General features: G+C 43.5%; 1 protein-coding gene across 1 annotated transcript in view; it reads right to left on the minus strand.

Annotated features, from left to right (window-relative positions):
• Positions 1-23370, minus strand: part of KIF5C (kinesin family member 5C) — an 870858-nt gene that overhangs the window by 384228 nt on the left and 463260 nt on the right. Inside the window, exon 7 of the mRNA XM_069616501.1 lies at positions 16559-16646. Coding sequence (XP_069472602.1) covers positions 16559-16646 — 88 coding nt within the window. The remainder of the gene's footprint in view (positions 1-16558; positions 16647-23370) is intronic.

Below are 23370 nucleotides of genomic sequence, written 5' to 3' on the forward strand. Positions count from 1 at the left end.
TGAATCTTATGCCCATGCATTATCTCTAAGGTGGTCTCAAGAAGAGGGGTTCCTGTCACATTTGGAGGTGATATTTACAATGTAACAATCCCATAACATTATCATTTGTGTTGACCAGTGTGACGAATTGAGTAAATTCATCACTTTTTCCCCAAAGGGAGAGCTCCCCTCTTGTAAGGCTATGGAGGTGAACCCGCTCTGCAACACCCCCACAAGGGGTCGAGGAAAATGGAACCTCGTCGGGAGAGGCTCCCTCCTTGGGGACAAGGACTGCGGTTCCCGTGAGGAAGTCCCTGATGGCCTCAAAGTGATGCTGATATGGACTTATACAATATACCAAACTGTTATCAATCTCATGAAGATAATGTGAATTTATAGTATGAACTACAAGAAATGGAAGATATCCCTTTAAATTGAAGTCAACAATGGACTGCCATGAGGAGGCTGAAAAGAGATGCCAGACTAACCAGTGAGAGTGAGAAGGCCGAGAGAGAGCAAAGATACAAGAGATGCAGGGAAAGCTCCCCATGCGCAAAGCAGCGGAAGAAGTCGGGGATCTGGGAGAACACGTAACTGACATGTGAATAAGACACTACAGCACATAACCAGAAATTCCGATCTAACGGCGTGCAAGAGCAGAAGAAAGCCAAGGAAGGCAGAGGAGCCCATACAACAGTGCAGAGACCACGAGAAATAATAGAGCAAACAGAGACAGAGCTAGGAACCAAAGGGTTTGGGGAGGCAGGCATTCCCCAAATAGAGAAGCTTCCTGATGAAATAAGAGGTGGACCCCTTAACAGACCTCACCTTTTCTCAAAGGAATTACCCCATTCTTACCCCATTCTCACAAAGGCCTTCAGTAAGTCCCTGCTGAGGAAAAGGGGTGAAGCCAAGCTAGTCCTTTCTTTTTTCAAAAAAAAGGTTTGCTCTATCGCGGGGATATAAGCGGTGACAGAGTATGGTGTAAGCAGCTAGTTGTACCACAAAGCCATAGACGAGTACTTCTCAAATTCGCCCACTCTCACCTGACATCCGGACATCAGGGAATCGGAAAAACACAGCCAGATCAATTCTCAATTTTAGCAGCCAGGACTATTTGCTGATATCAAGAACTTCGTTCCGACTTGCGGACAGCAACCACTCCTGTTTCACCTGCTCCACTACCTATTATTGAGGTTGCATTTCTAAGAATAGCAATGGACATAGTGAGGCCCTTCCAGACATCCAAGCTTGGGAATCTATACCTCATCATTATGGATTACGCCACTCGTTATTCAGAAGCCTTTCCCCCCTGTAATAATACAACCCAGCAAACACTAAAACACCTCTTGCCATTTTTATTTTTTAGGATAGAATTTCCTAAAGAGATTCTTGCAGACCAGGGTACTACCTTTATGTCAAAAATCATGCAAACAGATAAAAAATAAAAGGAATGCTCTATATTAAGACCTTAAAAACATCAGCATAGCATCCACTAACTGATGGTCTGGTGGACCGTTTCAATCAAACCCTTAAAGCAATATTAAGAAAATTGGTTGAGGCCGACGGAAGGAATTGGGATGTAATGATACTCTGAGCTCTATTCGCCGTCCGGAAAACACCCAAAGCACCCCTCGGGTGTTCCCCATTTGAATTACTCTATGGGAGGGAGCCTCAGGATGTCCTAGACATGTTAAGGGAAACTTCGGAGGAATGAGAAGAGGCTACTTAACTCATTTCTCAGACCACACAGAAACTAAAAGCCCTTATGGCAGAAGTAGATTAAATTGTGAGTAAACATCCTGAATAGGTACAAGAACAAAAGCAGGTCACATATAATAAAGAAGCCATACCCCATACCGTTTCAGTGGATCAAGTAGTCTTGGTCATTCTGCCTACTTCAGAAAACAAGATTATTTATAAATGGCACAGTCCATATACCATCCTGGAACAGAAAGGCCCTTTAAATGATCTGGTTTCCCAGTCAGATAGACAAAATAAAAGCAAAATGATCATGTCAACTTGCTAAAAGTGTGTCAAGTCGACCCTAACCAAGATGCTACAGTCACTATGGCCGCTCTCCTATCAGAATCTGATAGAGAACCCTCTTTATCTCCATCTGCTTTCTTTCTTTCCCAAAAGACCATTGTTATTGACCTACTCGAGTAGTTCCCTGAGGTATTTACAGATCAACCAGGCAGAGTGGTCATTTTTTTCTATTTCATTAGAACACCCGCAGGGAAAATCTTAAAACCATATCGGATCCCTGAGACTCAAATGAAAATAATCAAACAAGAGCTAGAGGAAATGCTCAAGGCGGATATAATCAAGCCCTCCTAAAGTCCTTGCTCCACAGCCTTTGTTCTGGTGGTGAAACCCGATCAATACTGGCGGTTTTGCATCCACTTCGAATGCTGAATTCCATATCAGTATTCAACAATTATCCCATGCCCTGAATAGATCAACTATTTGAAAAGATAGTCTAGGTCAAATACATCTTTACGTTACATCTAAAAAAGAGCTTTTGGCAGGTCCCATTAAACCCATCGGATCGAGCAAAAAGAGCTTTCTCCACCCCACAACGTGTATTGCCCTTTTGGTCACATAGGGCCTCTGACACTTTTCAGAGACTACTGGATACATTATAAAGGCCATAATTCAGTTAGTGTGGGGCACATTTGGATGATATGGTCATTCATAGGCATAGTTTGCAGACCGAATCCATCATTTATATGAAATTACCAGGGCCCTGACAAAAGCGGGCCATCCAGCCATCCTACAAGTGTCTCATCATGCTCAATCTGCTGTGAAGTACTTAGGATTCTTTGTAAGGAATGGTCCGATAACTCTAACCCTTCTGTTTTATGATTGAACATCAAAAAGTTCAAGACCAAGGGAATGTTGTTTTCTTGAGTTGATTCCCCATCAGCAAAGAAGAAGTCACAAAGATAAGGGGTGGGTATGTGAAGAATTGAGGGAATTTGTCACTTCGTCCCAAGGAGCTCTCCCCTGTGAGGCTTGGGAGTCCACCCACTCCTCAACACCTTCGCTAGGGGGTCGAGGCAGGTGGCACCTAACTGGGAGAGACTCCCCTTTGGGGACAAAGACTCCCATTCCTGTGAGGAACTCCCTGATAGCCACCAAGTGATGGCTTTTATGGACTTCTACATATAGGATTCTTCATAATGAATGGTCTAATATATCACAAAATGAGAAAGTTCAGTCAACACCAGTTCCCAAGACCAAAAAGAGATCTTCATGCCTTTTGGGGTTAACTGGATATTACCAGAGATGTATTCCCCAATTACTCCACAATTACAGTTAATTTAACTGACAAGCTCAAAAATGTCCAACCACAAAAACTACTTTGGGACAAAGGATCTCAAGCCAGCTTTGATGGTCTGAAGCAAATCTTGTGTAGTGAACCTGTTCTTAAAATGACCGATTTCAATCAAGACTTTATATTGCAAACTGATACTTAAAAAGCGGGCTTAGGTGCTGTGCTCTCCCAGGAACAGAATGGCATTGAACACCCTATACTACATACAAGTCGGAAGCTCTTCCCCAGAGGACAATACTATGATGCCACTGTAGAACTGGAGGTTCTGGCCATATAATGGGCCATCACCCATTTAATATACTATCTAATAGGATGGAAATTCAGACTAATCAAGGACAACACCCCGTTAACATAGATGAGCTTGAGAAAGGATTCCACTCCTCGAGTCATGAGGTGGTTCTTGGAACTCCAACCCTTCTGTTTTATGATTGCACATCAGAAAGGTCAAGACCAAGGAAATGTTGATTTCTTGAGTTGATTCCCCATCAGCAAAGAAGAGCAAGTCACAATGATAAGGGGTGGGTTATGTGAAGAATTGAGGGAATTTGTCACTTCTTCCCAAGGAGGGGTCCTCCCCTATGAGGCTTGGGAGTCCAGCCCACTCTGCAACACCATCACTTGCGGGTCAAGGCAGGTGGGACTTCACCGGGAGAGACTCCCCACTTTGGGCACAAGGACTCCCATTCCTTTGAAGAACTCCCTGGTGGCCTCCAATTGATGGCTTATATAGACTTATACAATATACCAAACTGTTATCAAACTCATGCAGATAAGGTGAAACTATTATGAACACCAAGAAATGGAAGACATCCCTTTAAATTCAAGTCTTCAATGGACTGCCACAAGGAGGCTGAAAAGTGATGCGAGACTAACCAGTGAGAGAGAGGAGGAAGAGAGCCAGTGAAGACACGAGAGATGCAGGGAAATCTCCCTGTGGGTAAAGAAGGGGAAGAAGGCGGTAGTCTGGCAGAAGGCAGAGCCAATGTGCGATAGTGCCTCTGCAGCACCGAACCAGAAAGGCTGAGCAACTGGCGTTCAAGAGCAAAAGAAAGCCAAGCAAGGCAGAGGAGAAAAGGCAGTTGTGGCGTGACCACAGAATCAATGTGGGCAGTCTTCCCGTACAACAGCGCCAAGACCATCCAGGGGAGTAAGCAGCTCCCAGTCAAAGTCACGATCCGTGTCATGGCCCAAAGACGAGAATAGCACATCCAGGAATGAGACGCCACGGAGAGCAGGCCGTGGAGCGGTGACAAGAGGGAAAGGAATTTAAGGGCCTGCAGGTAGCACGGACGTTGCCTCAGAACTCAGAATGTAAAAAGGGGAATGGGAATATCGGCAAACTAAGCAGAACTCATAAGTTAAGCGAAACTCGTCCAGTAAAACCAATAGTTTTACTAATGGTAAAACTATTGGAAATAATCCAGTGACAGAACTGTTTGGATGAGATATGAAATACTAAAACCATACAGTAGGAAAGAAATGAAGTTGGAGGCTTATCACTCTGGGAAAAAGGAAAGGACCACCCATATCTCAGAGATAAGAAAGAGCACAAGAAAGAGCAATTTGCAGAGAACGAACATGTGAAACCAGGAAGCCCAAATTCCTATATGAAACTGCACTCTGGGAAGGGGGAATTGTTATTGGAACTTGAACTACTGTAAAAGTAAGAAGAGTGCAACAGAGATTCAGGAACCTAAGTAGACTTAAGCTGACAAGGAGGAATAAGCACCAGGGAGGCAACAGTCCCTTAAAAGTCCGAAATGTGAGGCGGACATTTTTGTGAAGGTTTTCCAAAGAATGCCATTTTGTTAAATAAAAATGTTGGATAAACGGCAAACTAAACCTACCCTGGCGAGGATTTCGCTGCCTCAAATAAACCAAAGGAAACACTCTAACAAAGAAAACCTGTCCCTCACACCTATACATCCAGTAACTCAACAAGGTAATGAATGGCCGTTCAAAAGGCAACAAAAATATAATCGCTAAGTTCACAATATAAAATCAGTCTCCTTATATTCTGAGTGAATCCCCTTCCCCAGATTCAACCAGGACTCTGCTCAACAGTTCCCAAAAGAAACAAGAACATCCTGGTGTATAACAAAGCTCCAACACAGTTCTTTGTGACTCGAACTTGACAACAGAAAGTTCCAACACTCCAGTGGTTCCACTTGCAATAGTATGATTCAAAATGATCTTCACAGAAACAAAGAATATTTCATTAAAAACAAATTGTCTCTGTCCGGATGCTTGGCAACAACTTATTATTTCTGAAGAAATATAACTCCTCTGCAGCAGTTGTATACAGTTCTTGCTTCAGCATCAAAAGTTTGTCAGAATAACTTGTTAACACTACTTTACAGCACTTCAACTTCTACCTGGTTTACTCGCATGCAAGGCCTACTACTTCAAAGGTTCGCTGATCGGTTATACTCCCCTGCCTGAACAGCAATTCACAACAACAAGTGCCTCTTGTGGTTAGAATCAGCTTAAAAACAGCTCTACAGTTTTCACTGCTTTACAACATTAGACTTTATGCAATTTGTCAGGGAAAGCAAGATTCACATTGGTGCTCTTTAGCACTCTTTTACACTTTCCAAACCCTTTGCAAGTTAAGCACCTCTCCTTCTGAACAACCTTTGCCAGAAGGGCAGCCTTCTTGCCACTCTTGTTTCCCCACTGTGTTAGCAACCTAACACTGACAAGGATAAGGTTTTATACTGCCTCATCCTTGACTTTGGCAATGTGGGTTTATACCAGCTTTTGTTATATGCTTCTTCAAATATTGGCAATATATTTTATAACCTTTTAAACTTTCAATAGTCTGTTGGTTTTAAATTGCTTTCGTTTGGCTTGGGTAAAGGTTGTCTGCATTACGTTTTAAAAGTACTGTCCCATCTAGTTGATGGGTGCTCAACAAACCTGCATGATTAAACACAGTCATTTGTTTTGGGAAAGTACTGTTTTTTCAGATTTCTGATAGTTCGGTATTCAAAATTGCCTTCAGTATTGCTTTCACTCATTTGCAAGTGTTTTCTACTCTGGAAATGCCTGTATTGTACACACAAGCAGTCTCGGAGCTCTCCGGGTTCACTATCAGCTAGTGAACTCACCGGGTAAGGAGTGTGAACCCCATTCCCTCTTTGCTCACAGGTACTCTGCTTCAGAGGCTCCTTGCGACCTGGCAACTGGCTAATTTTGGTCCGCTGCTGCCATGCCACTTGTAGAAGGAGCTTCCTTTGCTCCCGAGGCTCTCTGGAACTCGCCGGCCACAGCCTTGTGGTTAACAAAGCTTGCCACACTTTCTCTTTCAGCTGCGCAGCCTCTGCAAAACCGGGTTCAGAGGGTAAGCTTCCCTCTTTCACACTTCCTGCTGCACAACCTCTGCAATCAAGTCTTCGGGAGACAAAGATGCTCTCAGGACCGGCTACTGTTCTCTGTTGAACAGTGGTCTCAGTGTCTTCTCCTTCCTCCAGGTTCTGCTTCTGCTGCTTACACTGCTCACACTGTTCTCCTGCAAACTAATGGCCAGCACCTGAGGGGGCCTTTTAAGCCTCACAGCCTCCCTCAGGTGTGGGTCATTTCCACTAACAAGCTGACCACTTCTACAGTGGTGTTCCTCTTTAGCCCTCTTCTTCATCCCAGTACTTCAGGAATTATGGGACTTGAAGTCCCTAATGAAAACATTTGTTTTTCCAACTTGATTTTCGGTTTCAAACTTATTTCTGTTCCCCATAATATTCTTTAAAGGAATATCATAGGAATCAATCACAGGACGGGATTGTATAGAGCAATAAAGGTCTTTAGAGTTTGAAATGTTATTCATCACAGACTTTCTCTCACTGTACCTTTGGAAGTTAGGGGAGCTTCGAGCTCTATGAGTCTCCAGGGTTTCAGAAGGATCTTCTTTCTTTCAATGGCTAAGGGTTTATGATTGGTTTTACCCACATTAAGATGATCAACTTGTGGAACAAATAGATGGTTATGATAACAAGCGATTGGATACTTTGGTATTGAGGATATGTCCACCCTACGGGAAGTCAAATACCGCGTCTCAACCCCACAGAGTCCTCTCATTTCCCTGAGCCCTAACTCCCCCCCCCCCCCAGGCGATCCTCCTGCAGAACATCACGCCCAAGGTCAGGATCAGAAAGCATCTGCCTTTCCCTGGCGATCTGGGAGGAGACTTAGGCAGGGGTTTAGTGAGAAGCACGCAGGATTCATCACAATGACAAAAGATTATTTGGATATAGTCTACTGAATGAAATAAGAGGAGAAGAAACCTGTGACAAAACAGGAGCACCAGAAGAAGGGAGTCATTTTCTTGACCTTAGTTACAATAGTAGCAGGGTCACAAAGCTAGATTGGGACAGAGGATGGATTTGTTTTTGGACATTCATTCTGACTGACAAGCACCTTAGCTAGAAAGATAGGCAGGGAGCACCACATAGTTATAGGTAGAGTAAACCTTATTTAACTTTAAATAAACTTCACAGTAAGAGCATGCCTTTAGTGCATCTGTGTCCTCCTCCTGATTCTACACACCAGGCAGGTTTGTGAAGCTAGACATTCAATTTGTGGCAGATCAGTAAACCTCACACAACTATGAATAACGTTGTCAGTGGCAGAGCAACAGAACACATGACACAGAAGTATGGTTCCAAAGAGTTTATCCTTGCCTGGATGGGTAATGGGGTAAATACCTACGGTGACTGGGTCACTCCACCAGAACTTTTTTCAGTGCCAATGGATATACTGTCCAGCTCATATCTTGCAAGCTGCCATTGATAGGGTGCTGAGCTCATCACGTAAATCAGAGATATAGTGCACAGCTCACTTGGTGGCTTAGAGTCGTATGATGCCCAGATCTCTTGGATCAGGGTATACCATCCAGCTGATTCAGGGCTATAGTGCCAAGCTCCTTTCTTTCAGCAATATAGGTACAGGCCAACATTCGCTTAGGCCAACATTCAACATCTTAGCTCCCTTATGCTCAGTACCATTTGCAGGCCACTCTGATCTTTCAGGTCCTCACAACCCTTGAAGTAGGATTAGCTCCTTCAGGGATGGCAGCCTGCGCAACTTGCCAAGGAGAGTGCTCTCTGTCTTGTGCAGAATTTCCTGGCTCGTGTTGTCACCATTCTGGTCTTTCTCCCTGCTCTTGTTAACTGTTGTCTTCTACTAAATTTGTCAGCCTTCTATAGGTTTCTTCCCTGGTCAAGCCATGTCTTGCACCACAGTATTGTTTGAGCTGCCTCTCATTCTCTTCCATGACCTCGAACAGGCTCCAGCGTCTCGGTGAACTATACATCAGAAGATTCTCTGAGGCATTATGAGAAATGAAAGGCCAGCAGCCCTCTTGAAATCAAGTGGAAGTCCCTCCTTCCCCTCAGGGCATCACATCTACTCCTGATGGTCCCTTGACAGCGCCAGCTGCTGCCACATCCTCTTCTGCTTCAGCGCTCCTGGCCCTCCTGAATTGCTCGTAAGTGTCCACAGGGCCCCTTGTGGCATGCAGGATCATGAAGAGAAATCCACACTTCGCATTACATTTTTGTGCAGCCTCTCCATCTTGACAATGAGCATGGACTCTGAGATGGTGAGGTTTGAAAGGGTCTGTGTTGCTACAGTGGTCTTGAAGACAAAAAACATAATTCTCCTCGTTATAACAAGAGCCTCTGTATAGTGATTTCATGCACAGCTGGGGAACTGTACTTAAGCAGAGGGGACAAGGAGAATTGGTATAGCCAGTGTTTTAGGGGCTGTCTTCCCTGGCTCAGGGAGTGGGCATGGCTTAGGTGGGGTACTCTGGATCACACCCTTGTCTTCCACAAGGTAGCCCCAAGTTCTGACCACATGATTCTGGCAGGGCAGCTTTCCTGCTCCCCTGCAGGCCTTGGAATAGGAAAGAGGCCAAGACTCTGAATTCATCACATTATTTGCCTTGTCCGAGAACTTTCTATTGAAGTATCGCTCATGAACATATACCCATTGTGACGGTATTATGAAGCAAGACACAGACAACAGACTTAAAGTTCGAAATAGAATACTTTATTAAATCAAAAGTCAGAGTGGTAAAAGGACGAACTTGCCCTATGCTAAGGTAGTATTTCTCTACCTGAATAAAACTAGGGGAAGTCTGAGTGAAAAAGTTTAACTTAAAAGTCTGTCTGTGTCCAAAACATACTTTACCTTACAACTAAAGCTAAACAACGTGTAGGGATGTCATAATTGAAAGAAACAGTGATCAGCACAAAGTTCGCAGCTTCTTCCAGCTCAGCTTCCTTTTCAGCTCCCCTTCCCCAAGTTCAAGGAAGTTCAACAAAAGTCTCAAAATGACCTCACGCTCAAGGTTACACAGTTCCATACAATCTATGTGGTTCCCTTCCCCAAGATAACAGTTCAAAACACATACCCAAGACAGCATTTTAAGTTAATCAACTCTCAGGGTTCCCTTGTCCAAGATTAGCAACTTGTCTCACAGGTTCCGTCTTTCAAAAGTTCAACATAAATCTAGGTTCACTTTACCCTCCTTCTGGTTTACTTCAGAAGTTCATTTGCGGTACATTTCTTTTGATCATGTCACAATGTCTGAGTTTTCATGGTTCAGGATTCACTCGTCTAGGCGCAGTTGACAGACCACACGGTCCACCCATCAGAGGCTGCGCAACCAGGATCCCCAGGCTCTTCAGCTCACACAGGTTCTTCTATACCTGCTCCTGTGTGCAGAGCTATTTTTACTTAACTGCTCTTTGTTGGCCTCTTGGCTTTAAATTCAGGTTCACACTTCTCTGGCTTCTCCTGGTTAGCCTCTTGGCTCTGCCATAATGTGCTACACACCTCTTGCCAGTCTTTGGACTTGCCTCAATGCATTTACTTTTAAAGTTCACTTTGTAGTAGTTTTGTGCATATCCCACTTTTCTATGGCACTTTTTCACACTTCACTTACACTCTTTTCTAGGTGTTATTTTCACATGGGCATTTCCCTCCTTGGCAGTTCCTTGCTTTGCCCATTGAAGTTTTACTCCATTTCACATTATAACAAGCTTAATTGCCCAGTGTTATTTAGTTTGATATTCAATGGATATTCTTTATGCTTGATTTCAAGATTTCCTTTGGTTTGGTATTCAATATGCACCGGATATATTTAATTTCAACTTTCTACTCAGTTCGGTATTCAATATGTATTCATTAAGCTCAATTTCAGGCTTCCATTTCATTCATGTTTTCGTTCAGTTCGGTAAATGTTACCTCATTCGCAGCCAGCTCAGAACGCCCTGGTTACCAAGTGCCTTTCCTTGACACTCACTGGTCTCCGGCATTCTTATTCAGCCACTCTGGCTGCTTCTGCCTTCTTCGGTGGCCGATGAGCCAGCTTCTGTCAGTCCTGCTCGCTCACCGGGACTTGCCTTGCATACGCTGGCTGATCTGCTGCCTCTGGACGGATGCGAACGGCATCCTGCTTTCTCAAATAATTCTGCATCTCCGCCTGCTGTTCTCTCGCCACCGTGGCCACCTCCTGGGAAAATTGGTCCCCTGCTGGTCCTCTCCCTGCAGGCCTCCCTTCTACTCCTGCTTCTCTCTTTGGTGTTCTTTGCTTCTCATTTCATACACCTGAAACCTCCTTCAAGCGGCAGGTGTGCATCCTTAATTGGGTTTGCCGGACTACAATAAAGGGGACCTGCCGGGCTCTCAACATACTCTTCAGGCATCTCTCTTGTCCCAGTACCAGAGTGGCAAAATGAAAGTATAGTGTTCATTCCTCTGACTCCTCTTCTTCGTCCCAGCACTTTTAAAGGTTGAATGGGAGAAAATGGGGGAAGAGGTTTTAAAATAACCTATAATGGTCGGGGAGGGTTTGGTTGGTCCTAATTAGGGAAAGGGGGATACCATGTCTCACCTGAGGTTATCCCTCTCCCAAACTCTGAGGACCTCCCACCCAGGTGATCCTCCCTCACCTTTCCACCCCCCAGGGACTGGACCCAAAAGCGATGGCCTTTCCATGGCCTCCTGAGAAGGGGATCGAGGGGACCTAGGGGTGAGAATACCCTCAGTTTTCTCTCACCACCCATGTAATTATACCTGCAAACCAGGGCTACTACACATGTTGGGATGCCATACTACTGTCTAGTTATGATTCTCATATCGGAGATGTTTTTATCCTAACATGGGGCCGGGATATGGCGTACTTATGTTTTAATTTACTGGCACTGATGGGTTTTTTTTTAGTCTTTCAATTGTGTGTGTAAACTCCACTCATTCAACTGTATGCATATTATGACCTTTTTCTTTTAGAATTGTAAATCATACTGGTGGAACTGTGGGTTTGCCTGGCATGGAGCGACCGGTCCTGACCATACATGTATGGACCCTTTGTTACAACTTGTGTTCAGTGCACTATGCACTACTTTGTTATTTGGCTCACATTGTTGGCCACTTGTGTCTTTCCATTCCATCATGGCTGCCGCCTATTCTACCTCCCCATGCACCTACCCAGTTCCACTGAAATAGCAAAAGGACTACATTTGTCAACTATTAATGTGCTCTGGTTCATTGTTTCTTCAAGTGACCAAGCGCTCAGTTGAGCGTGAAACGCGTTGTGTGCGGGTCGTGCTTTCGGGCGTCCTGCCTCTGTTGTTGCTGCTGCCTTTCCGGCCGTGCTTTTCATCTATGTTTTTTTATATTATATATTAAATTTTTGACCAATACTTTGCTGTGAGCTGTGCTATCTTTACTGATATTGGTTCTCCATCGGCCCGCGGAGAGTGCGGTTCCCTTTTTCCTCTTTGTTTCTATATATGTATGTATACATACACACAAGTTGCGGCATACTTCCCATTAATTTTCCTATAGAAAACAAAGGTCAATGTTTGCCGGACCACACAGCCAAAACTGCTGGACGGATTTGGACCAGGTCTGAAACAACGTGGGCACGAAGCATTTACTGGAGGCCTTTTTGTTGTTTGGAGTTATTCTGTGCAGTAGTTTGTGAAATATTTGATGGAGAAGGGAGTGTCCCCTTCTCCAAAATAGATAGCTATATCTCGGGTAAATAGCCAAAACTGGGTGTTTTTAGAACAGCCGCCATCTTTTTTTTCTCTCATTTCCAGTGATAGCTGCAGCTATAGCTGAGGAAATTTGAAAATTAAATGCAGAAAAAGTAATTTGCGGGTCAAAAAACATGCAAATGCCAGCAGGTTAGAGGGGGGTGTGCGGTGGCTATAGGGCACCAAGTGAAATTTGAGAGTTGGAGGGATCTAGGGACGGAGTATGCAACACAAAGCTTTTCTGTAACCTCGTCTATAACTGCAAATAGCCGACATCTGAAAGCAAACTGCATCACAGAAACAGTGTGTGTTGTGGGGGAATGGGAAAGGGCAGGGGATGTGGGGAGGCCATCTGTGGAATGTGGGAGCTGGCACAGATGAGGAGGGACACTTGACAAGGGCCTAGGGGGCAAGAAAGCATTTTATTTTCTGCAGGTTTTCTAATATCTGTGGCTATAAAACTACAGATCGCCCTGGCTATATGTAGTTCATACATAAAATGACTAGAGGTAGCCGAGGGTATCTGTAGTTCTGTACCCGATATTTCTACAGCTGCAGTGACGTTGGGGTGAAAAAAATAACTGTCCATGAGACAATAGGCACCCAGGACTCCCGTCCATGCAGTAACCGGGACGGACCCTACTTAGCCTTAAAGCAAGGTAGCTACCGGCACCCCCAGTCCATGTTGCTTAATAAATTAGCACAAGTTAAAAGACTGCTTACAGCAGCATGGCCTGAGGGAGCTGGCCCCTTCCTCACTTTGAGGCTAGGCAGGGTCCATCCTGGTTACTGCACGGATGGAGACAGTTCACAGTCCCAGATGTCATGTGTTTTCCTAGTTTTAAATATCTCCTACCACACTAAGAAAACACACGGCAGCCGCATTATTATTATTTAAACCGGGCTACTGTGAGTCCTTGAAAGTATTGCACTCAGACCATGTTTTATCTTTTGCTGAATTGCATCCTGGTATTTGTAGTTTTCCATTCAAGAAGGAGGGGTAAAATGCCACAATGGTACACTTTTTGCCTAACGTAGTTCTATAAGGATTTAGATATTTGAGTGACACTATGGCATGTGTGGTATGTGTACATTCCGTTATCTTTATAAAGCAGAGTATTGTTGAAAGCCAGAAATGGGGGTGAGGAGGGGAAATGAAGACCGGTCAAGTGAGTCATGAGTATTTTCCTATGATATGGCAAGAGTTTGCAATCCTGGACACTGGTGCAGTTATCTGCCCCTGATTGTGGCTGCTTTTCAGAGCACAAGAAAAGGACACATGTGGGTGGACAGCGTAACTTTTTTTTCCAGAGGGCGGATGCAACCCCTTTTTTTAGTTTTTTTTTTAGGTTGGCTAGCTTTCTGAATGTACTTGGATACCGCCAGTTTACTCTGGTTGCCGTGTTCCCACTGCAGCTGCCTACCCACAAGACCAAAAGCACTTGTTTCGTATTGGTATTTTTTTTTTACAGGGAATATCTAATGACAGATTAATGGGTTTAAAAGGTGAGCACCTTTTATACTTTGCCAGCATATTTATTGGAACGTTTCCTCTCATGTTATTTTTCTGGGTTTCACTACTATTTTCTTTTTTTTTAAAGTTCAATGCGATTTTGTCTTTGCCCTTTCTTCTAAGGGGGAGGTCAATTGAGCTACATGTGTACATGTCCCTTTAAGATATATGTTCACTCATTGTGCGTATATTCATGGGTGTTCGCTTTTGATTTTTGCTATTGGGGCAAAAGTACCTGGGCATATGTTATACTTGCAGGCGGTCATTAGTTTCCCCTTTTCCGTGCTGCTAACATGTGGTTAGTTGGGGGTTGTATGATGTATCACAACAGTCACCAAGAGACTGGGCCTAAAACAAGGGGCTTGTAACACGCTCCTTAACCAAAATGTATGATCCATGGCAAAGAATGTAATCTCACTGCGCATTGCCGAAAAACATTGGAGTTCTCAAAGCCTGCAATCTTTTGTACATAACAATACTGCTGTCAAAACAGGTCAAAATCAGTTTGTGATTGATGAAAGTCTTTGAGTGATGGGTTGCAAGTGTTTTAAAATATTGAGTGGCCATGGCCAAAGGCGGAAAAAATCTAAGGAATAACAAAACCCTTAAAATTCAAGGAAAATCTTTAGGTGCTGGGACGTTAAGGTGTGAACTTAAGGCAACAAACTGCTGAAATTCTGCTAAAGCCGCCTTAACTTTGTGCCTGCTGTTTGGCAGCCGATGACCAGAATGATTGCATAACTGAGTCCATCGGTGATGTCATGTAATTAGTGATGTAATCACTCATAGCATCATATATGACATCAATGATTATTTAACTAATGGCATCAGGCATAATATCTCTCTACGTACTTGCCCGATTTAGACCACACAAACATTTCTACATATGTGATAGTAGCATTTTAGAATAGTTCAAAACAAATGAGTACATTGTTTAAAACAGTAAACAGCTAGACATGCATCATATCACTACTTGTGAAGCTTTCCTTTCTAGTACTTTGGTAAAAGGTGATATCTGATTTCTAAATAGTACACTGCTTAGAATGTTCCTGTTTGCACCAAATATATCTAAGACATGTTCACTATAATATAATCTGTACAAATTTGTAGAAGTACATAGAAAGTGACTCGTTGAAACCAAATTATTTACTACATTTTAAAATAAACATATGTAAATACTCATTATTTGATTGCAAGAAAAACGAGTACACATAATGTTCTAAATAACATGTGAAGTGCTTTAAAACAAGGAACATCTATGTATTAGGATATATTTAAAGGTTCCCATACATGGGTATTGCAAAGAAAGTTGCTCCTCTAAATTTATTTTTGTATAGAAAATAATGACATTTTAAAATTCAGCATTTGCTTGAAAACATGTACACAGGTGTATATTTATTTGTGTGTCTTTTGTAAGTGATTAACAAGTTAAAACTGAAATAAAACACATACTGTACAAATTAAAAGTAATCTTTAAACAGTATCCAATGTTTTAATGCATTGACTTTTGTGTATGTCGTAGATGATGTCCTCTGTGATGGCATCATTGTGGTCATAGGATGTGCAAAGAGGGTGTGAAGTTTAGGTGGCTTTAGCTCAATTGCAGGGGCTTTGTTGCATTAAGTTCTCACCTTAACATCTCTCCAACTAAAGTTTTTTTTTTTTAAATTATATATATATATATATATATATATTATACACATATACATACACAAATACACACACACACACACACACGTTAGCCATAAAGTCACTTGGTTTTAGCTCTAAAGCAAGTGAGTCATAAGTGTCTATTGATGGAAAACAATGGCAGCTGGTCAGTTATGCTCTAGGAATAAGGCGCTGTTGGGTGCTAAAGTACCACCAACTATACATCATAATAGTTGAATCCACTGAGGCGTCCTATGACCACATAGGCGCACAAGACTGAAGGCCAAGGGCCTTTAGAAGGTTGCAGATCTTGGATGGCATTTTTATCATTCATTTAATGAAACAGTTGTGAGGTCTTTCTGTAAAATAGGTGGGCCGCCCCATCACATTCAACGTAGCTTCTAATTTTCTTCAATTGTTCATTAACTGTCTCACTCCTCTTTTTCCTCATTTCAGAAATTACCCTTCCATCCTATCCTGCCAAACCCACTCTCTACAAATAGCATCTTTGGCTAGGGCTGCATTGTTTTTTTCTGCATTATGAGCAGTCTCTGTAGAAGGGCCATTAGTATTTCCCACCTTACATCAGATTGTAAGGAAAGATGACTCATGGACATCTGAGCACTAGCTGTCCTGGAAGATGCAGTGGTGCAGCTTACGTCCAGCTGCGGGGGCCACACATACATCATTCAGGCAGAAGCCACTCACCATTTATCCTCAGTGTCATAAAGCGTGAAGTAAGCCTCTAAGCTGCAACAGGGAACAGGTGCATTGTGGCATTGCCAGCACCTGTAACAATTTATTACAGGCGAAAGAGACATAATGTTCTCATTACGGGCACGTTCGTAAATCATGAGCCCATATTAGGAACATTGAAGGCAGATTGCACCATTCCACATGTCAAACTGAGCAGAGGGGCAGCTATTGTCAGATAGCTAAACAAGTGTATATAGCAAATGTACAGTTGGGTTACCTGAAAAGGAAACAAGGGAACAGTGTGTTTCAGATATGCAAATATCAGTGTTAACTTACTCGTTACAGCCACATGTCGGTTTGCTTTTCCTTCATCGATCACATCCATAACTTCTTCTGGGCTGGACACAAATCTCTCCGTGCATCCCTGAAGAAATACAATGCACCATATGGATTCATGTTACGTTCTGTTAGCTACATTTATAAAGCGCTGCCTTCACCAAGTAGGGCATCATGGCGTTCAGGGGTAAACTGTACGGGAGTGATCAAAGAGGACACAAAGAAAGCTCAGGCAGAAAACAAAAGGCTTGAGGGTGCGCCGAAAAGACAGGTGGTGCACAATCTCCCGCAGGTACAACAGGGAGGAGTTCCATAATTTCAAGTTCTTGAGAAGAGCTGGACTAGCGGACCTACCCAATTGAAAGATCGAGCTAGGTTTTCAAGATATATACTAAAATGTCAGGAGAGATTTTTGTACATTCTATAAACCAGACACCATTCTCCTACTCAGTAGGTCAATTCCACCCCTCTCCCCCAACCTATCTTTACGCACAACTGCAAAAGATGAAAGGTATGTTATGCATTCAGGGTTGCATTTATCAAGTATGTTTGTGCTGCAAAATAAATAGGCAAATAAGCTAGGATTGATTTTATGTAAATTGATCACCCCCCAACTTGTGATGCCCCACCCACCGACACAAACAGGCAATAATAAAATGCAAATCTGCAGGATTCAATATATTACGTGGCCGTGTAGTTCTGGTTAAATTGCTGTTTCCATAGGAAGAGCACTTTTTGGGCGGCTTATAACTTCGCTCCCCTTGGACGAATCCTCACCAAACTTTGCAAAAACGTATATGGTGCACTCTGAATTTATTGGCAGAGTTTGGTGAGGTTTGGTCCAGGGGGGGCAAAGTTATAGGGGAGGTCCCCAAAATGTCTTTTTCCCCCATAGACATAATGGGAACAAACTTTGCGCATGCCTACAGCCCAAACCGCTGGACGGATTTTCACCAAATTTGCGGCAGGAGCAGCGGCTTGGTCCCGAAAGCGTGCTTTTGTAAATTTGATGAAAATCGGTCCAGAACTTTTTAAAAAAATGACCAAAACGTAAGACACAGAAATTAGTGATATCTATGTCTGCTCCGCAGACACACTTCCCTGTTCGCTCCGTGTACAGGACACGGATTGGGCAAGTGGTTTGCGTGATGTCCGCAGACATGTGACGCGCTCTACGATTGGCTGGGCTGAAGGGTGAAGTGCGTCGGATTTTTGGAGATGCCCGCCATCTTGGTTTCTCGTCCAGTGTCCACGGACATCGCGGCAAACATATCAAAAAACACAATATTGCACTCGTCACACTTATCAAATAATGTTTGGGGTGATGAGGATGGGATGGAATATGGCTGTCAGAAGTAAAAAACGTGTTACCTAAAAAACCTCCGTACACGAACAAAGCACGTAGCGGGGTACACCACGATCACGCAGTAAAGCGCATGCGCACAACTACTTCACCCGCTCTTCACATACACTGCACAACTTAACACACGCAGACACTTTCAAACTCGCACGCACACCTCATCCGAACACGAGTTTAAAAACACACACATAAATTATGCCCGCACATAGCAGTTAACGAAAAACATGTAGCAGTAAAGACCGCGCACACGCGCTGTACAAAACACGTAGCTGCAAAGACTGCACACACACACTGTAGATAACACGTAGATGCAAAGACTACGCAAACACATGGCAGAAAACACATAGTTGGGAAGACCTCACACACGCGATGCAGATAACACGTAGCTGCTAAGACCACGCACACGCGCTGTACATAACACGTAGCTGCAAGGACCACGCACACACGTTTCCAACCTCACACGCGCCTCATCTGAACACGCACACGCGCTGTAGAAAACATGTAGCTGCGAAGTCCGCTAACACGCGCCCCACGCACATGCGCTGTACATAACACGTAGCTGCGAGGACCACACACACGTGCTGTAGATAACACGTAGCTGCTAAGACCACGCACACACATTTCCGAGCTCACACACACCTTATGCCAACACACACACTTTGAAGAAAAACACGCAGAAATTAGATGAATCCCAGCTCACACGCGCCTCATCTGAACACGCACACACGCTGTACAAAACACGTAGCTGCAAAGACCGTGCACACGTGTTGTGAAGTGAAGAGGGGCCCTGTATGGAACCCCCACCTTCCCTTTCCATGGTGCCCATCTTAGTAAAAGATTTTCCTTCCTACACCGGGACGCCGCAGGCGTACCGGTTTGGGAAGAAAAATCTTTTTTTTAGCACCCCGGGTTCCCACTTTGGGAACCTAGGATGTCAATGGTCTACATCCATTTAAAATGACGATATGGTTAAGTTGCACTACTGAAAACCTGTGAAATTCACTAAAAAACTTTGTTCAAGGAACGTTATGGTTCAAAGTAAAACCGCAAAACCCCTGAAATTCGCCAGTTATGGTCAGCTAAGCAACCATAACCCGTGCCACCACTGTGCACTGCTAAGACTAACGCCCACGATATCAAAGATGACATCACACATGTCATTGATGACACAACTGATGACATCACATGTCTGGCTCACTTATTTTGGGTCAGTGAAAAATGTAGGTCAGGTGGTTTTATTCAGTGACAGACTATAAAAACTCAAAAGGTGCTGTATATCAAAACGTTATCCTTGAAGTATGTTCTTAAAGTACTTTCCTTGGGGTTTGGTCGCAGCTCATGGTACACATGCATGGGGCAATAGCAGCCCTCAAACACACAATTAATTTGTATGCAGGAAGATAAACTTTAATGCTATTAACATGTTCTGATGATGCTGTTTCTTTCTTCCTTACTTTAGTTTCCCTGTATGTGCCTCTCATTTGAGTTTGTTGTGAGTTTTCATATTTATTGTTTGTACTAGCACAGGTATGTATTAAGTCTTGCATTGTTAGGTAATTATTGCATTTTTAACATTACACAATCACCTCTCACATCGTGCTACCTACATAATAAAAACAAGCCCTTGTAGGTGGTCCCTTTTCATTTACCTTACTGTCACATGTGATGTCATCAATTACATTTGTGATGTCATCTTTGATATCCTGGGTATTAGTCTTAGCAGTGCACGGTGGTGCAAGTTTTGGTTGCTTAGCTGACCATAACTGGCGAGTTTCAGGGGTTTTGCGGTTTTACTTTGAACCATAACGTCCCTTTAACCAAGTTTTTTTTATTGTTGTATATATATTTCCTATGCAGTCTTGGCATAAAATGGTAAAACAGTTGCACAATGAATCTCCATTTAGAAGATCACGTAGTTGGTAGTCCACCCTTGAAAGCAACTCGTGTGTGGCCCAGTTGTAGACCAAATTTCTGAGGATCTGAGCCGTTTTACTCTAAATAAAATAAGTCTAATGTCACCCATTTCTCTGACTGAGCTCCTTATCTGAAAAGACTCAGTACTGAAAAAATTGTTTTATGGGGCGGATGCCCCACTTGTAATGCCAGAAATAGAGCTACCGGGAGAAAACCTCTGCTGCAAACATGGCCGAACGCAGGAAGTGCAGGCGAAGTTATAGAAAGTTACATTTCTTCTAAATCCTTGCGAGTTATTGGCGCAGAGCATTGGCAGTATGTAGTGAACATTGTCTGGCCCTTTCAAAAAAAATTATTTTACCATCTTCGTAAAGGGGACACGTTTCAGAGATGACTATTGATAAAATACTTAATTTCCGCTAATCAAGTTTTATGATATATTCCATGAGGAGGAATAAAAACATGTTGACTGGAAAGTGATGAATGCTGAAACACGTGGAGGACCAGCAGAGCCAGGAGCATTGCTGGAGCAATGCCTTCACCCCCCCAGGATGGAGAGAACACAGCCAATCCCACATGGTGAGAGCGGATCTCAGTCTACTGCACCCCAGAGCCACGCACTCTTTTCTCGTTGCATCTTTTTGAAAAAAACGAAAAAATGAAGAAAAAAAAAATCACTAAAATCGAAAATGCAGTAAGCGTGACCAAAGGAAGCGCTCCTAAAGTATAGTTTTGCCGTTCCGCATCGTCTGTGCCAGGGTATATACTCAGCGGCATCATTGCAGTACTGTAACTGTATCACGTGGAAAGCCACTCCAAGATGCTTGGCTCTTACCAGTTGGACAAAGCTGGTGCTTCAACTTCCTAAAGAAGTTGCCAGCCAGCCACTTGATAGGCCACACAGTGCAGTTTATGCACCAATGAGGAACTGGCAGGCGTAAGTCGGCCCTCATTCACTAAGGCCCGTGAACCAACGCCACCTCCTGTCCAAGCCGGTTCACAGCCTTCCATGCCGACAGCCAGGAACCCTGGTTAAAATGGCCCGCACCTCCTGAGGCCCCTGCACAACGTGGACCATTGCAGGTACTTTCTCAGGCCAGCACACGACATTTTGATATTTGAATTCTGTACTTTGCTCCACTTGTGACACAGCCCATCGCACGAGCGTGACTCGCGCGAGTGTCTGTGCCTAATTTACAATTATACATTCCCCCAGCTGGGCCACCCGCGCTCTTGGCCACCGTCAAAGAAACTCTAAAGGGATTTCGCTGTGATGTTGCTTCCAGCTACTTCCCCCATTTCAAATATGTAACGATTTGACAATTGAATCTACTGTTTTCCCAACCCATTTACCTCGCCTGTGTTAAATGTACTGATCACTCCAGATGTATCCGCAATTGCACTAAAGGCACTACTCATCCCAATGTCAGTACTGCCCATATGCTATAAGTGCAGTACCTATGACTTTTCATTTGAATGCTTCCTGCAGCAGGTACTCCCCTGCATCCACACACCCTAAAGTCACTGCAGAGTCTGACCGTCACACGGGACTATTTTGGGTTTTCATAGCCAAGTCGAATTTGCCCACCTCTATGTTCGCTCTGTTAAATTGAAATCGCCTATCTTGTAAAGTATAGTTTTGCCGTTTAGTCAAGTTAAATCGGCCTACCTTGGTGAACACTTTGCATAATTCTTCTTGCCCATTTTTGTGCACCCCTAGCTAAAGTCGAATCTGCCTACTGCCATATTTATCCTGCTACATTGATACTGCCTATCGTGAGCATACTTAGTCAAGGTGAATTTGCCTACTTGTTGAACACTGCCAATTTGTTTTGCCCATTTTGTGCACTCCTGGCTAAACTTGAATTTGCCTGTCTTATGAACACTGTGAAAAACTGCCTGAGTAATCCTAACAGACTTTGCATGCTTTTAGAACGTAGATAAATCAAATTTACCTTTCTGTTAACATCTGGCAAAGCCTATATCACCCAATTTGCAAGTGTTCAGCTAAAGGGGCTTATTTGCCCAAGTGCCTCCATGTGCTAGATGTCTCTTCTCTATATTGTAATTGGAGAGATGCTAATCCTAGAATCACTGATATGCACCCTGATGGCATCCAGCCACATTAACCCTAGAAGTCAAGCTCTCACTAGGCCACCCACCTTAACAAACACAGTAACAAACACTGTTACCATGAGCCAACCTCTACATAACAGTGCCTGGGAGACAGCAACCCACGCCTCTTTACCCTGTTCCACAACTAATAGAAATGCTAGACTCCGCGCTAGATTATCCAAAATACACGAACCCCTTAGAAGATCCCTTCCGATTACCAACCTCAAATCTAACCTCAAGTCCAGTTTGACACCTTGTCATGCAAAGCAGTCTCTGCCACTAACCACCCTGGTTACAAATGTTCCTTAGAACAACAATCACAAGTACATGTCATGCGTTAATAACCCTGACAAATCTACCCTAGTCAGTGCAGCTACTGAGGCACCCCCCTTCAAAGGAGCACTCATTAATGCAAGATCGCTCGTCGCCCATGCCCCTGATATTGCTGACCTAATCATAGAAAGTAATTTGGATTTCCTGGTGATCACGGAAACATGGCTCCGCAGTGCAGCAGGACCCGCACTCATGTTAGCTATCCCTGATGGCTACACCATAGCCAGACAAGACCGCGATAGTGCCTGAGGAGGTGGCATCACCATTATCTCCAAAACATCTCTATGCCTACGACTAGCCCCTGCCCATCTGTCTCAATCTTGTGAAGCTCTCTCTGTCAAACTCCAGATAAACAACTCGCAAACACTCACCATTCACTTAATATATAGACCGCCTAGTCCACTTGGTACCTTCGAGGAGGAACTCCACAATTTACTCACCAACAACCTCAAACCTTCCTCGCAAATACTCTTACTAGGGGATTTCAACCTAGGCTTTATGGACCAATTGCACAAAAATGTAACAGACATATCCAACACAATCAAGGCACTAGGTCTATCCCAAAAAGTTAATAAATCCACCCACCAAAAAGGGAGAATATTGGACTGGATAGCGGACTATAACTTTACAGCCACTATTGTATCCATCCTGCCGCTCTCCTGGATAGACCACTCATTGGTGTCCTTCCACCTATTTACTACTAGATCTGCCCCAACGGTTCCCCAGGTAGCACCACCATGCTTAACCAGAAATAAAAAAGTATTACAGTACAGAAAATTATCCCTGCTATCCTTCCCACACTTAATTCATTATCCGAAAATCTTGATCCCAGTATCCTAGTCAAAGAATTTAACAATATGCTTACCACACTGGACAGAATTGCCCCTCTCAAACTTAGATCAAGCAAACCTAAGGCCCATTTAAACAAATGGTTCACTCCACAACTCAAAGACCTTCGTACCCTGAAAAGAAAAAGTGAAACTAATTGGAGACTCTTTCTCACTAGTGAAAATAAAACCAAACTAATCTCACTTTCCTCTCATTATAAGAAGCAAATCTGCTTGGCAAAACGCAACTCCTATGATGAGCG

This window comes from Ambystoma mexicanum, chromosome 9 (genome assembly GCF_040938575.1).
Source record: "Ambystoma mexicanum isolate Mex_15411 chromosome 9, UKY_AmexF1_1, whole genome shotgun sequence".
Taxonomy (NCBI): Eukaryota; Metazoa; Chordata; class Amphibia; order Caudata; family Ambystomatidae; genus Ambystoma; species Ambystoma mexicanum.